Consider the following 17,007-nt stretch of genomic DNA (forward strand, 5'->3'; position numbering starts at 1 on the left):
ACATTACAAGTAAAACTGTGTACCACAATGTGTAATGGGGTGTGCTTACTTGTTCCGCAGAGTGGAAAAAGGAGAGAGAACTAAGTTTAATATGCTGTCCCTGCAGTCTGTTAACAACACAAGAGCTCTATGATATGACAGCACAAGAAATATCACCAGGTTACATATGATCAAGCTCCAAATGCATGTTAGCAAAGATACGTCAGGGATCCGTCAAAAAACTTAGGAAAAAAAGTATTTTATACTTATTAAATTCTGATTTAGTTAATATCTGAGACCTTTGTCTGAAAGACTGTTTAATGGTGAAAATTTTAAGCCAGGAGAGAGTGCACACACAGGTGCTAAACAACTCATAATATGGAGATAACTGAAAGCTAAACTATTTGCTAAACAAAGATGATGAAAATGACACTGAGCTGTACTTGAAAGCAAGGAATCCACTATTACAACCTTGATTGCTTTAGATGAAGCACAACTAAATCTAGTCCAAAGACATCACAAACTGAGTTCGTATATTCATCACAATAAGATTTAGGGGCTGTTTCCTTTATTTTGTGGTCATACTTAAAAAAAACTAAATTCAGGGACTTCCCTGGTGGTGCAGTGGTTAAGAATCCGCCTGACAATGCAAGGGACACGGGTTCGAGCCCTGGTCCGGGAAGACCCCACATGCCGCGGGGCAACTAAACCCGTGTGCCACAACTACTGAGCCTGCGCTCTAGAGCCCGTGAGCCACAACTACTGAGCCCACGTGCCACAACTACTGAAGCCTGCACGCCTAGAGCCCATGCTCCGCAGCAAGAGAAGTCACCGCAATAAGAAGCCTGCACACCTCAACGAAGAGTAGCCCCCGCTCGCCGCAACTAGAGAAAGCCCGCGTGCAGCAACGAAGACTCAGTGCAGCCAAAAATAAATAAATATATTTAAAAATATACTAAATTAATGGGTTCTAGACAACAAGTTGACATTAAGTATCATATTGTTTTCCCCAGAGCTACAAAATACCATGAATAGAGGACACCAATTTAGCTAAAGATGAATCAGACAGGATTTTCCTACCACCCAACCCCTCCCAGATACAGTAGTGGTACTCATCTTTGTCATTATCATCCTTCTAGGATTAAGGTAAGGATTAAATGTGGTAATATATGTAAAGTGCTTAGCCCAGTGCCTGGTTCAGAGGAAGTTCTCACTGAGTGGTAGCTTTTATAATTAGCAGTATTTTACCAATATTCGAAAATGTAGACTTCTGAGGGGCCAGATAATCACTGATCTATTTGTCTATAAATTATACTGCAAAGAGCCATCAGTCAAACTGGAAGACCAGGAAAACAATGATTTAGACAGACATTTGTAATAAAATGCAGCTCTCTTAACTCTATGTAACTGTTTTTATTTGTTTCCTAACAAAAGATTCTGGCACAAAACAACTGAAAACATCTATTTTTTTCATAGTTTCTGGGATTTCAAAAAGCTGATTGTTTAAAAAAAAAAATCAACATCACAGAACAGTAAAAAGTGAAAATCCTCTTTTTTCCCTCTCTCTCCTTAATCCCACTCTCCACTGCTAAATCTTTTTCTACTGATAGGCGTCACAAGAAATGAAGTCCACTTACTTAGCTATAATAACATAATCAAAAGATTATTTGGATCTGTTTTTTACTTTCAAATTTCTGAAGTTTCTGCTAGAGATAAGATTTTACTAGCTCTTACCTGTGTAAGAGCCATCTACACAAATATCTAAATTGAATTATTGCTAAGAGAAAATTAAACAATAGCTTAGTAAAGTTGTTTTAAAAGGGAAATTATGTAATTTTAATTGCCTTATAACAAATTATTTAAGTATGTTTTGCACCCCAATGTTCATATCAGGACTATTTACAACAGCCAAGACATGGAAGCAACCCTGGCTATTTACAACCGCCAAGACATGGAATCAACAGATAAATTGATAAAAAAGATGTGGAAGATATGGTGTACATATATACACACGCAAAAAACAGAATACTACTCAGCCATAAAAGGAATGAAATAGTGCCATTTGCAGCAACATGGGTGGACCTAGAGATCATCATACTAAGTGAAGTAAGTCAAAAAGAGAAAGACAAATACCATATGATATCACTTATATGTGAAATCTAAAATATGACAGAAATGAACTTATTTACGAACAGAAACAGACTCACAGACACAGAAAACAAACTTATGGTTACCAAAGAGGTAAGGTTACCAATGGGGAGAGAGAAATTAGGAGTCTGGGATTAGCAGATATGAACTACTATATATAAAATAGATAAATAAGGTCCTACTGTATAGCACAGGGAACTATATTCAATATCCTGTAATAAACTATAATGGAAAAGAACATGAAAGGATATGCATATATATGTATACCTGAATCACTTTGCCGTACACCAGAAACTAACACAATGTTGTAAATCAACTATAAAAATAAAAAATTAAAGAAAAAACGATCTACATGTTTAATGTCATGTTTTTCTAAAAGAGATATATCCAAATTTAAAAGGCTAGTTACTACAGTTATGAAAGCTATAGAGAAATTCTATCATCTAGAGGTGGACTCTACTTCTGCCTTTAAAACTCTTCCATTAGAAAGAAAGGGTCATATTATTACAAAGCACAAGTAAATGTTTACGGAATAAATCAAAGTATATCTCTAGGAACATTATTACATTTAAAACTTGAAATTCTACAAAATGGTTGGTTTCTTTCAAATATTAAGTTCTGTGATATTTTAATCCAAAAATTCAACTCTGGACTGAAGCTTGCCTTTCCTTACTTGAAATTTACATTTTAAAATTTGGAGGGGGAAAAGAAACTATTAGTAAAACCTATAGCATTCCCAGGTCCAGAATTTCCTAGACTGCTTCAACTTCAATCCATCTGGGGAATTTTGGGGACATCTGTCATTTATACAAGGAAGTTAATGATCAAACCTTTGAGAAGCTAAATATGGAATTTCTCTTCAAAAGCAATAGTTTACCACTTTATATTATTCTTTTCAGAATCAATTATGTAATTCAGAATAGAACCTACAATAGAATCTATGCAGTCATTAAAAAAATCACTTAGTCAACATACACTTCTTCACATGAGAAATACATTTAATTATTTAGTAAAAAAAAGTCTACAAAACAGATGGCACTTTTGTTTTAACACACATATGCATAGAAAAGTGTATAAAAATATTCACAGAAGTTATTTTTCATGATGTACCAGAACAGAAAGTGATTACTTTTGTTCTTTTCTTTGCATTTGTGTCTGGGTATATTTTCTGCATTAAGCATATAAAATTATAGCATATATAATTATAAAAAAGTAATCATATTAAAAACTACTACCTTTTCCAAGTCTTCAAAAGATTCTTTAACCCCACTGCTATGACTTATGGCAGAGGTGTCAAAGGACAATGCTATATCACTGAACCTATGGTTTGTGAAATTCCTGACAGATGTTATCCCAAAATGTTTTATCTTTATCCAGGTATCTGAAACCACATCAAATATTCCTTAAGGGTATTTTAACTAGTACTGTTAAGGAAGAATTTAAGAAAAAAAATCTTATTATCTGAGAAGCCCCAAACAGAATCTCTCTGTTTACAAATGCTTTGAAAATCCAAGCACTTTTTGATACTCAGAGATTAACCGGCATAATGAGATTCTGATCTGATAATCCTATGTATGAAATCAACTTCAGAAAGCTAAGTGTTTTTCATGCTTAAAAATGATTTCTCATGACTTTCTATTCCATTCTGCCTTACACTTTTAACTTACTCTGAAGATGTATTTTAATTTTATTCTAAATATTTTTCAAAAGCCTTATTTGAGGGTAAGTAGGGAGGTTAAGGTTAAGCTAAGTTAGCTCAGTTTAAATAATACTCTGTGTTACTCATTCTGTAAATTATTGGCATGGACGTCCAAGCCAATAAAATTTAGTAAACAACATATACAACAACAATCACACTAACTTTTCTTATTAATTCCCAGGTAATTCCAAATTCATGAATGAACAATGATCTAGTAGATTAATTCAATTTAAACACTTACTGAAAACTATTCTGGAAACTAACATACCATTGTAAAGCAATTATACTCCAATAAAGATGTTTAAAAAAAAAAACAAAACAAAACAAAAAAAAACTATTCTGGTGTCCTTGGATATTAAAACACAACAATAAAAGAAAGTCCCTGCTCAGAAAGTTTATAAAATAATTAGGTAATTCTACCATTTATAATTTATGAAGTTTGCTGTACGATTGTTCACTTTTTGCATAAACTCAAAATCAGAGAGAAGAGTACCTATCGTACCGGGGGCAGGGGTGTGGGGGGGCTGCATCAGCTACCTCCAGTTACTCCAGAGGAATACCCATGAGGCTTTCAAGAGAGAAAATGGAAAGAGCAGAAAGGAACAGTAACATAGATTCCCTAGTTACCAAAAGGACTAAGGGTGCATGCCTAACATCTCAAAAAAACTGAGACTTGAGTTGGGCAACTGTGAGACCACTTTTCACGGAAAACTCAAATCTATTCTTGAAGTCCTGATTAGCAGAAATGACAATATTTGCTTAAAATATAAAATGTCTTAATACATTTAACTTTGAAAGCTAACCTATACAACTCTTTTCTTACATACAACTTAGATCAGGAAAACTGGAACAGTTATATCAGAATTAGTTAAGAGTTCTTATTTCAATGAAACATCACAGATATTCAACATGTAAAGTACACAGACAGGATCAACAAGACTTAGAGCTAACTTAAACACACAAAATCTCTACAAAGTTTATTAACCTCCATGCAATAAGATTTAGAGCTATACTATACACACATACACACACACCCCAACACAATGTCTATTAATTAACCTTAGTGTAATGTATAACTTTAGGTCACCAAATGGGTGGTAAACTAATACTGATATATCATTTATCCTGGGTAGTATTGCTTAAAACTGTAAAAGGGACTGAGAAGCTTGATATCCCAAACTGTTCTGGGATGTTAACTCCATTATATCATCTTCAAAACATCTATAGAAAGTGATCTTGGAACTTCAGTAGGTGATGACTATGTATAAATGCAAGATGACAAGATAACATAAAAATGAAAAGAGTGTTTTGTTTTAGATATGGTCTACTACAACAAATTAATCATGGACAAACTTGCAACAAATAAGCCCTATATAAAAATGAAGTCTTAAACCATCAATAACAAATTGACAGTTTCTACTAAAATTAAATAAGCACAGACCAATATTAGTAGAAAACTGAATTACAAGGACTGACAAAAAGCGGTGAAATAAGTTCTGGACTTAAAGGTGTATAAGATATGAGATATAGGATTTATCACAGATATTCAGTTTAGCTTCCTAAGCAATTTCGTTTGTGTCCTGTATGAATTCATTAAAATTAATGACAAAGAATAAACCATCACACAGTTCTAAACTATAATCAGTAGAGAAATGATGCAGTTCTAATAAGCTAAACATATATGACAAATAGGATGTCAATACGCCAGGAGAATTGTAGTATGGTAAACTCAAGTACAACTGAAAGCCTGGGGATAGAAGAAATGCTGAATGGCTGTACTGACTAAGGGTCAGCAAACTATGGCCCAATCTCTGTTTATGTAGGAAGGGCCCAGGAACTAAGAATTGATTTTACAGATAAACATTTGCAATCAATTTGATGATACAATACACTGACTTTGAACCCCAATTAAGAGAAATGTTATAGCCCCCTCAAAAGAAATCCATTCCTCTAATTAGTAGACTTGAATTTCATCAATGAAAAATATGTGGAAATTTTGTTATATTGAGTTGGCCAAAAAGTTCGTTTGGTTTTAAGTACTAATAAAAGACACATTTTTCATTTTCATGAAGAACTTTACTGAACAATGTGTTCAGTAACTGAACAAACTTTTTGCCCAATCCAATATATCTCAGACATCCCTAACTTTCATTTTAGCCCACGAAGCCTAAAATGTTTTATCTAGCCCTTTATAGAAAGTTTGCCAACTCCTGTATTACAATACTAATTTGAGTAATAATGAAGAATACATAGGCGTTTAGGAAACAAGGAAATCAAACTATCTGAACTTAGATCTGAGTGTAGTATGGGAATCAGGAAGGAAGGAGATCTGCTGAACTAAGTTTAAAGCTTCAATTTGAAACAAAGATGGTTACTACAAAAAGACAGCAAAATACCAGTGATCTCAAGTGCAAATCATAAGAAATTATATAGATAGTAAGGAAGATTCTTGATTACACATGGGTGTTTTCAACCACACTTGTACACACTGATACCTAGCAAAATCATTTTATCAAAAGTAACATATTCTGGGCCTCCCTGGTGGCGCAGTAGTTGAGAGTCCACCTGCCGATGCAGGGGACACGGGTTCGTGCCCCGGTCCAGGAAGATCCCACATGCCGCGGAGCGGCTGGGCCCATGAGCCATGGCCACTGAGCCTGCGCGTCTGGAGCCTGCGCTCCGCGACGGGAGAGGCCACAACAGTGAGAGGCCCGCATACCGCAAAAAAAAAAAAAGTAACATATTCTTATAAATTAAGTACAAGGATTTTAAAATAACTTAATCACCATCCTGTGTATAACTACAAAAAGCTACTGAGAACCAATAAGGACGTACTGAATAGCACAGGGAACCCTGCTCAATACTCTGTAATAACCTAAATGGGAAAAGATTTAGAAAAATAGATAATGTATATGTATAACTGAATCACGTTGCTGTACACTTGAAACTAACACAACATTGTTAATCAACTATACTCCAATATAAAATACAAAAAATTTTTAAATAAATAAATAAGCTTCTGAGGCTCAGCACAATAAAAACTAAATTCAAGCTGTCCAGATACAAAACAGGCTGCATTCCAAAGTAGCAACCTGATGCTGGAAGTATTCAAGAAAACACTGAAAAATCATCTGTCAGGAATGTAACTAAGAAGGGATGGAGAACTGGACTACATAACCTCTAAGGAGATTTTCAATTTTCCACTTCTGTGAAACATTTGGAAAATCAAGAATAAAGCCTAATAGACAGTAGGTGTTGTTGCTTTGGACAAACTATAACCTTAGAATCAACCAATCTAGTGGTCTAAATACAGAGACACTAGATGTTACTAAAGGGGGGGGAGGTGAGAACTTATTTAAGATCTCAAGTATTAAAAACTTTAAAATGTCAGTGCTGCTGTTCTTAAGAGACAGTATGAATTCCAAAATAATAATACTTTGGATCTGATGTTGTTAATAAAGGTGTTGACCGACCTAATAAATAAAATTATAAGTAAATTTATAAGTAAAAACTTACTTGAATTATAAGTAAAAATTCTGCTTCTATCAAGTGATCTAGTCATATATACTCACTTTTTCATTTTATAAATATTTACGTATTGACTAAATACAAGCATCTCCTATGTGCTCAGCAGAGTATTATGAGCAGAGAGCACATGGTGAGCAAAAATAGACATAGCTTGGGTTTTCATTCAGTTTATATACATTTTAGTGATCTATTGCTTTTAAGTACTTTAAATAACAGATATATCCCTTTCTTGCATCAGATAGCCAAAATAGCTTTTCTAGTATCACATAACAGAATAACTCAATTAGAAAGCAAAAGCTGGGTTCTTATACTTCTTCCACAGCTGAACTTGCTATGTGATCTTAGATCACGTTCTCCATTTCCTCAGTTTTTCATGAGTGTGTGAGAGATATGGATTCTTAGAAAACAGCAATAAGATTCCTTCCAGTTCAAAAATTCTGATTCAATCTTCTCACCTTGATTATTTCTACCAATTGATCCACACCACTGTCCCCTGGAAATATTGGTTGTCCTAGCAACAGCTCAGCCAACACACAGCCTGCAGACCATACATCTGAAGAAAAAAGAAAACAAAAGCTTATTAATACTCTGTAGCTTAATTTGCATTAAACTGTATACATTTTCTAATTTTACTTTGGTCAGAGAAATATCACAAGGAAAAGATTGTATAATCTAAAACAGAGGGAAAAAAGTCATCAAACTATCCTTAATGCATTTAAAAATTGTGTTAAACTTACTAAACAGGAAACAGGACAATAAGAATATTCTAATAAAGGGTAATATCTATTTAATTATCAAATAGCAGATGTTCAAGTCTTCAACAACCAAGACAGGGATTATAGAATGAAAACATAGCACATGATTATTTACTTATTATACTTAAAAATAAGTCTAAGTGATACAATCTCTTCACATTGGCAGGTACTTATACAGAGTAGCAGAAAGCAAGGGTTTAATCTCCTATATACAGGGTTGTAAGCCAATGAAAATTTCTGAGAAAAAAATTTTAATACTTTAAATGGTTAAACTTTTGTCTTGTAATATGACTGACGGAAAAATGTGCTTAAATATATGAATATTTTAAAATGCAAAGAGAGAAGAATACATTTTATTTTACAAATTATAAAATATAATTCACTTTTAAGTCAAAACAGAAACCTCAATCTTGAGAGAAAACTTAAAAAAATAATTTAATTAATAAATTTTAATAATTTATAAATAAATTTACTAAATAAAAAAATAAAGCGTACATCCTGGCTTACCCACGATAGTCCTGGTCTAGATGACTGTCCTGGGATAATTATGAAGAGCATCCCCTTTCTCTCTTAAAAGTATTACCAAATGAGAAGATAAATTATATGGGCACTCTATTTAGAGCCCACTACCTAAGACTTCCTGCAAGAAAAAGCTAATTTTCAGTTTCTGGATTCCTGGGTTTTGTATGAACCACCAAACAAGTGTTTTAGGGAGATGAACATAAATCATTGCTGGGTTTTCCATCTACCAGTAGGGAAGGAGAAGAATGGTGAATGGCATGGGGACAACAAATAATTTAATCAGTCTGATGTGGTAAGATGCACTAACAAGAGGAACTGGAAACTAACACAACATTGTAAGTCAACTATATTCCAATATAAAATAAAAATTAAATTAAAAAAAAAAGAGGAATTGGAAATCCCTGCTCCAATGACTACATTTTACTGGCTTGGAAAAATAATGACAGAAAATTCATTTAAGAAATTCAAGTTGATTTTGTCCAGCTACTCTTTCACTTTTAATACCATTGTTAAAAATATTTCCAAAATATATTTGTATTAGAACACTTTTAAATATATTTATTTTTGTTTATTTATAAATCTTCCAGAGTCTTAAGAAGCAAGTATCATAAATCTAAAAGGGAAAGCCAAATCTAGGCTTGTTAGGGTTCAAAAGGTCCCAGGCTGAATCAGTGGCCTATGGTGAGTCCTACGCCTAGGACATCAGAATCTGGTTTTAGTCATGCAAAGGAGGTTACTGGAAAGCAGGTACTCATAATATCCAGAAAATTGATTCCTAGTAGAGGAAACAGATTACACTGGCCTTTTTTGTGAGAAGTATTCCCAAAGAACTGTTAGGCACATGGACATTTACAGAAGTAATATACTCTTAAGAGGGTTAAAGGTTTATGTTAAACATGCCTTAATATGTCACATAATATGATCATGACTTTTTTAAAAGAAGCAAACCAGGACTTCCCTGGAGGCGCAGTGGTTAAGAAACTGCCTGTCAATGCAGGGGACATGGGTTCGAACCCTGGGCCAGGAAGATCCCACATGCCACAGAGCAACTAAGCCCGTGTGCCACAACTACTGAGACTGCGCTCTAGAGCCCGCGAGCCACAACTACTGAGCCCACGTGCCACAACTGCTGAAGCTCGCACACCAAGTCCATGCTCCACAACAAGAGAAGCCACCGCAATGAGAAGCACATGCACTGCAACGAAGAGTAGCCCCTACTCGCTCCAACTAAAGAAAGCCCGTGGGCTTCCCTGGTGGCGCAGTGGTTGAGAGTCCGCCTGCCGATGCAGGGGATGCGGGTTCGTGCCCCGGTTTGGGAAGATCCCACATGCCGCGGAGCGGCTGGGCCCGTGAGCCATGGCCACTGAGCCTGCGCATCCGGAGCCTGTGCTCCACAAAGGGAGAGGCCACAACAGTGAGAGGCCCGCGTACCGCAAAAAAAAAAAAAAAAAAAAAAAAAGAAAGCCCGCATGCAGCAATGAAGACCCAATGCAGCCAAAAATAAAATAAATGAATAAAAAATAAATAAATAAAAGAGGCAAACCGCATTTATTTTTTGTTTGTTTGTTTTGTACTTGTATGCTTTTGGACCAAGGAATTCTCTTCAGAAGCAATATATAACAATAAAATAAAGTTGACCTCCACCTGCATGCCACCCTAAGGTTGCTCCTTTCTTAGCTTCCTATTCATGTCCAACTGATCATACTCTGTATGTGCACTACTACTAGTGGGCTAAAATGAGGTAGAAGAGGAGGTCAATAAAGAATGAAGCAAACTGTCTCTATTCAATTCCTTCTATCATTAAAGATCTTTGGTGACAAATTCTACAGAATTGGTGGGTTTGTCCAAACTACTAATGAAAAAATCAGATTGTTCCTTTTGAGCAGACTTAAATAACCAACTGAGACAGCACAGTGGTCATCCTACCACTTTAATCATAAACTTAATTGATGCAAATTCTCCAACTGGTGATCAAGCTCAGAAGGGAATATTTCAGGGGAATTTTTTTTTTAAGTTAGAAAAGGTATACTTAGAATTTATTTACAATTTTAAGTTAAAAATAACTGTACTCCTAAAGAAATCACAAAGGAGTAGCTTATAATACAAGAAACGTAAAAGTAGAATAATAAATATATCTTAAATTCTATACATTTTTGCATATCAATCTTTAAGAAGAAATATATTTCAAGGCATATTTATATTTAAGAACAGATTAGTAATACTAAATTACTAAAAACAAGATGCAATAAATAATTACAAGCCATTATATTTGGGTCCATTACTTACCTATACTAGAGGTATAATCAGTGGCTCCAAAGATCAACTCTGGTGCCCTATAGTACCGAGAACAGATATACGAAACATTGGGTTCTCCTCGGACCAGCTGCTTTGCACTAATAAAAAAATCAAAAGCAGAAATTCTTTAAATGAAATCTAAACTGTATCATTGCTATCGTAAACTGCTATCATTCGCATTCGCAACACAATGTTTATCTAAGATTCCCATAATTCCAATCATGCAATATGTAAGAAAAAGAAAATATGAACCATAACTATGTCTGACAAAACAAACTTATAATTTTAACATATCACTCTGAAAAAAGAACAGTAACTTTTAAAGAATGCATTTGTTAACTGTCACCTGAGGAAAAAGATTTTTAAAAAAATCACAAAATGATAAATGTTGAATTTCTTCTGCTCTTGTTCCCTGAATTCCACCTTTAAAATACAAAGAAGAAAGGGCAGAAAAATGAGCGGTACTTCCCCTCACCAAAAAGCACAGTAATAGATTATAATATAAGAATGAATACTGCTTACCCAATATGTTTTTTAAAAAGGTAAGAAATTGGCCACTCTCTTAAAATTTGACTTCTGACTCAGAGTAAGTATCCCAAAGCTTGCAGATCCAATCTACTTTATGTTTTTCCACCATTTGGTCAATTTATTAACTGCCTAAGCATTCGTTATCCAATAAAAAAAGATAGGCCCTTTCCTGTAGGGCAGAGATAATTCACAGTCCATGAATTCTAATTCCACTGTCGTAAGTTAAATCACACATTCTCTTAATCCAACTTTCCTTCCCAAATACTTTGTGGCATGTATTTTAAATATTAAAATTAGTTTCTTTCGAAGTACCTCTCAAGATAACTTGAAGACACACTAAAATAAATAAACTGCTACAGAAGCTAACCATTTTGACATACAATAATAGGAAAGATAAATACAGGAAATAAATACAAACAACAAAATCAAAACAGTAAAAAAGTAAGTCACAGAAAAGGTAAAAAAAAATTTTTAGGTAAAGGTACGGGAAAATCAGAGTAGAGATAGATGAAAGTAGTCACAAAGGTTTCAGTTTGGGCTTTCTGTTCTTCCATTTATTTCTGGTCAATGATAAGTCTGACCATAACCTGGTCTTCCTTCATCACAAGTTTTGAAGGTGGGAGGCAGTTTATTTTTTAACATTCTCACCAAGGTTTGACATACAGCAGCCATTTCATAAATTAATAAACACTAATCCCTGTTTTTAGGCTGCATGAAAATTAAGACACTTTTTCAGCACAACTGATAAAACCTTTCTACCTTATAAAGAATTTTCTAAATTAACAAGACAATTCCAATTATTTACTCAGAAAATTCAGTGATAAAGAAGGTAATATTAGAAATGCCACTTGATAGAGCTACCTTCAAAGTGTATCCCAAACTCTACTTGCTCAAACTAGCCGTTAAAAACATAAAAGGCAGCTTCGTTATCAGAGTTATTAAAAGTGAACTAGGCAGAGTCAAGATGGTGGTGTGGGAAGACACAGTTAGCTTCTCCCCACAACTAGTGTGCCTGCCGGCCGCTGGTGGGGGACACTAACGCCCAAGGAGATAGTAGGAACCCCAAAGTAAACCGGTAGGAAGTAGGGGGACTGAGGGGGGAGGAGAAGTGGAGGTCAGACAGGATCTGTGCCCCTGAGGTCAGGGAGATCAGGAGAGGCACGAGGGAGGGACTCTCTGGGAAGAGAAGGAGAGGAGCAGAGGGTGATCGCCTGGCTCACTTGGGCTGGGGAGCCTGCTGAGCTCTCAAGCCAGTACCCCACCTCCACAGCCCCATCCAGGTCATGTGGGTCCTGGGGGCATAAGAGGGAGGCCGGGGAGATGAGGAGTGGCAGGCGGGAGGAGCCATCCAAGGAGGCACAGGAGAGAAGCAGAGGGCGATTGCCCCACCCACTGGGGCCCTGGGCAGCCTGCTGAGTTCCCAGACCGATCCCCTGCCCTCCAAAGGCCCCTCCAGGTCTCGTGGGTCCTTGGGGGCATAGGAAGGAGGCCTAGGGGAGAACAGGAGAGGCAGGCGGGAGGGGCCCTCCGGGAAGAGAGGGAGAGGAGCAGAGGGCAACTGCCCCACCCACTAGAGCCCAGGAAGATTGCTGGGCTCCCCTGTGAGGTCCCCCGCCCTCTGAGACCAGGGCTGGGGGGCAAATCTGGGTCCCTTCTGTTCCTTGAGCCTACAACAGCCCCCAGCGCCTTTTCCAGCCCTGTCAGTCCTGAGCATTAGCCCTGCCCACCGCCCAAACCTCACCCTTGCTTAGGCCCCGCCCTCCACAGCCCAGGCCTCCCCCCCCCCCCGCCCACCCCTTTTCTCTTCTTTTTTCTTTTCTCTCCTCCTCTTTTTTACTATTATGGTACTGATGTGCCTTCTGGCTGTTGATTCATCTATACTTTTATTTTTATATTCTTCCTAACATATCTGTTTATTTTTTACTTTGTTATTGTTTTTTTTTTGCTGCCCCAGGCAACTTGCCGGACCTTGGTTCACGAACCCATGGTTGGGCCAAAATTCCTTTGGTGGGAGTTCCGAGTCTGAACCACTGGACTAAGAGAGAACCTCAGACCTCAGGGAAGGTTCACTGGAGTGAGACCTCACAGAGCTCCTCATCTCAGCACCAAGACCCAGCTCTACCCAATAGCCTACAAACTCCAGTGTTGGAAGTCTCAGGTCAAACAACCAGTAAGTCAGAAATACAATCCCACTCATTAGGGAAAAAAAAAAAAAAAGACACGGCAAAAAAATATGTCACAAATGAAGGAGCAAGGTAAAAACCTACAAGACCAAATAAATGAAGAGGAAATAGGCAATCAACCTGAAAAAGAATTCAGAGTAATGGTAGTAAAGATGATCCAGAATCTTGGAAATAGAATGGAGGCATGGACTGAGAAAATACAAGAAATGGTTAACAAAGATCTAGAAGAACTAAAGAACAAACAAACAGAGATGAACAACACAATACTGAAATGAAAAAGACACTAGAAGGAATCAATAACAGAATAACTAAGGCAGAAAAACGAATAAGTGAGCTGGAAGACAAAATGGTGGAAATAATTGCTGAGGAGCAGAAAAAAGAATGAAAAGATTGAAGACAATCTCAAGACCTCTGGGACAACACGAAATGCACCAACATTCGAATTATGGGGGTCCCAGAAGAAGAAGAGAAAAAGAAAGGGTCTGAGAAAATATTTGAATAGATTATAGTTGAAAACTTCCCTAACATGGGAAAGTAAACAGTCATCCAAGTCCAGGAAGTACAGAGAGTCCCATACAGGATAAACCCTAGGAAAAACACACCAAGACACATATTAATCAAACTAACAAAAATTAAATTCAAAGAAAAAAATATTAAAAGCAGCAAGAGAAAAACAAAAAATAACATACAAAGGAATCCCCATAATGTTATCAGCTGATTTTTCAGCGGAAACTCTGCAGGCCAGAAGGGAGTGGCAGGATTCAATTGAAAAGTCAAAAGCTTTTCAGACAAGCAAAAGCTAAGAGAATTCAGCACCACCAAACCAGCTTTACAACAAATGCTAAAGAAACTTCTCTAAGTGGAGACACAAGAGAAGAAAAAGACCCACAAAAACAAACCCAAGGGCTTCCCTGGTGGTGCAGTGGTTGAAAGTCCGCCTGCCGATGCAGGGGACACGGGCTCGTGCCCTGGTCTGGGAAGATCCCACATACTGCGGAGCAGCTGGGCCCGTGAGCCATGGCCGCTGAGCCTGCGTGTCCGGAGCCTGTGCTCTGCAACTGGAGGGGCCACAACAGTGAGAGGCCCACGTACCGCAAAAAAATAAATAAATAAATAAAAATAAGAAAATGGTAATAGGAACATACATATCGATAATAACTTTGACTATAAATGGATTAAATGCCCCAACCAAAAGACACAGACTGGCTGAATGGATACAAAAACAAGACCCATATATATGCTGTCTACAAGAGACCCACTTCAGACCTAGGGACACATACAGACTGAAAGTGAGGGGATGGAAAAAGATATTCCATGCAAATGGAAATCAAAAGAAAGCTGGAGTAACAATACTCGTATCAGATTAAATAGATTTTAAAATAAAGACTGTTACAAGCGATAAGGAGGGACACTACGTAATGATCAAAGGATCAATCCAAGAAGAAGATATAACAATTATAAATGTTTATGCACCCAACATAGGAGCACCTCAATACATAAGGCAAATGCTAACAACCATGAAAGGAGAAATCGACAGTAACACAATCATAGTAGGGGACTTTAACACCCCACTTACACCCATGGACAGATCATCCAAACAGAAAATAAATAAGGAAAAACAAGCTTTAAATGACACAATAAACCAGATAGCTCTAACTGATATTTATAGAACATTCCTCCCAGAAGTGGCAGAATACACTTTCTTCTCAACTGCACCTGGAACATTTTCCAGGATAGATCAAATCTTGGGTCACAAATCAAGCCTCGGAAGATTTAAGAAAATTGAAATAGTATCAAGCATCTTTTCTGACCACAACACTATGAGACTGGAAATCAATTACAGGAAAAAAACTGTAAAAAGCACAAATACATGGAGGCTAAACAGTGTGCTACTAAATAACCAAGAGATCACTGAAGAAATCAAAGAAGAAATTAAAAAATACATAGAAACAAATGACAATGAAAACATGATGACCCAAAACCTATGGGACACAGCAAAAGCAGTTCTAAGAGGGAAGTTTACAGCAATTCAACCTCACCTCAAGAAACAAGAATAATCTCAAATAAACAATCTAACCCTACACTTAAAACAACTAGAGAAAGAAGACCAAAGAAAACCCAAAGTCAGTAGAAGGAAAGAAATCATAAAGATCAGAGCAGAAATAAATGAAATAGAAATGAAGAAATCTATAGCAAAGATCAATAAAACTAAAAGCTGGTTCTTCGAGAAGATAAACAAAATTGATAAACCCTTAGCCAGACTCAGCAAGAAAAAATGGGAGAGGATGCAAATAAATAAAATTAGAAATGAAAAAGGAGAAATCACAACTGACACTGCAGAAATACAAAGGATTATAAGAGACTACTACAAACAACTATATGCCAATAAAATGGACAACCTGGAAGAAACTGACAAGTTCTTGGAAAGGTACAATTTTCCAAGACTTAACCAGGAAGAAGTAGAAAATATAAACAGACCTATCACAAGTAATGAAACTGAAACCGTAATTAAAAATCTTCCAACAAACAAAAGTTCAGGACCAGATGGCTTCACAGGCGAATTCTATCAAACGTTTACAGAAGAACTAACACCTATCCTTGTCAAACTCTTTCAAAAAATTGCAGAGGGAGAAACACTCCCAAAGTCATTCTATGAAGCCAGCATCACACTGTCACCACAACCAGAAAAAGATATCACAAAAAAAGAAAATTATAGACCAATATCACTGATGAACACAGATGCAAAAATCCTGAACAAAATATTAGCATACAGAATCCAACAGCACATTAAAAGGATCATACACCATGATCAAGTGGGATTTATCCCAGGGATGCAATGATTCTTCAATATACACAAATCAATCAATGTGACGCACCACATTAACAAATTAAGGAATAAAAACCATATGATCATCTCAATAGATGCAGAAAAAGCTTCTGACAAAATTCAACACACATTTATGATAAAAGCTCTCCAGAAAATGGGTAGAGAGGGAAACTTCCTCAACATAATAAAGGCTATATATGACAAATCCACAGCAAGCATCATACTCAATGGTGAAAAACTGAAAGCATTTTCACTAAGATCAGGAACAAGACAAGGATGCCCACTCTCACCACTCTTATTCAACATAGTTTTGCAAGTCCTAGCCACAGCAATCAGAGAAGAAAAAGAAATAAAAGCAATACAAATTGGAAAAGAAGAAGTAAAACTGTCACTGTTTGCAGATGACATACACTATACATAGAAAATCCTAAAGACGCCACCAGAAAACCAGTAGAACTAACCAGTGAATTTGGTAAAGTAGCAGGATAAAAAATTAATGCACAGAAATCTCTGGCATTCCTATACACTAACAATGAAAAATCA

The 17,007-nt window shown here is 36.4% G+C and overlaps 1 protein-coding gene across 9 annotated transcripts in view; it reads right to left on the reverse strand.

Moving 5' to 3' along the window:
* The window catches only part of GSK3B (glycogen synthase kinase 3 beta), a 202,189-nt gene that overhangs the window by 62,559 nt on the left and 122,623 nt on the right, over nucleotides 1–17,007 (reverse strand). For all 9 annotated transcript variants that reach the window (XM_027105772.1, XM_027105799.1, XM_027105768.1 and 6 more), the window contains 2 exons: nucleotides 10,918–11,024; nucleotides 7,810–7,907 (listed from right to left, as the gene is read on the reverse strand). In XM_027105772.1, coding sequence (XP_026961573.1) covers nucleotides 7,810–7,907; nucleotides 10,918–11,024 — 205 coding nt within the window. The remainder of the gene's footprint in view (nucleotides 1–7,809; nucleotides 7,908–10,917; nucleotides 11,025–17,007) is intronic.

Source organism: Aethalodelphis obliquidens, unplaced genomic scaffold, assembly GCF_003676395.1.
Source record: "Aethalodelphis obliquidens isolate GAN/ISIS:26980383/991018 unplaced genomic scaffold, ASM367639v1 scaffold1, whole genome shotgun sequence".
Taxonomy (NCBI): Eukaryota; Metazoa; Chordata; class Mammalia; order Artiodactyla; family Delphinidae; genus Aethalodelphis; species Aethalodelphis obliquidens.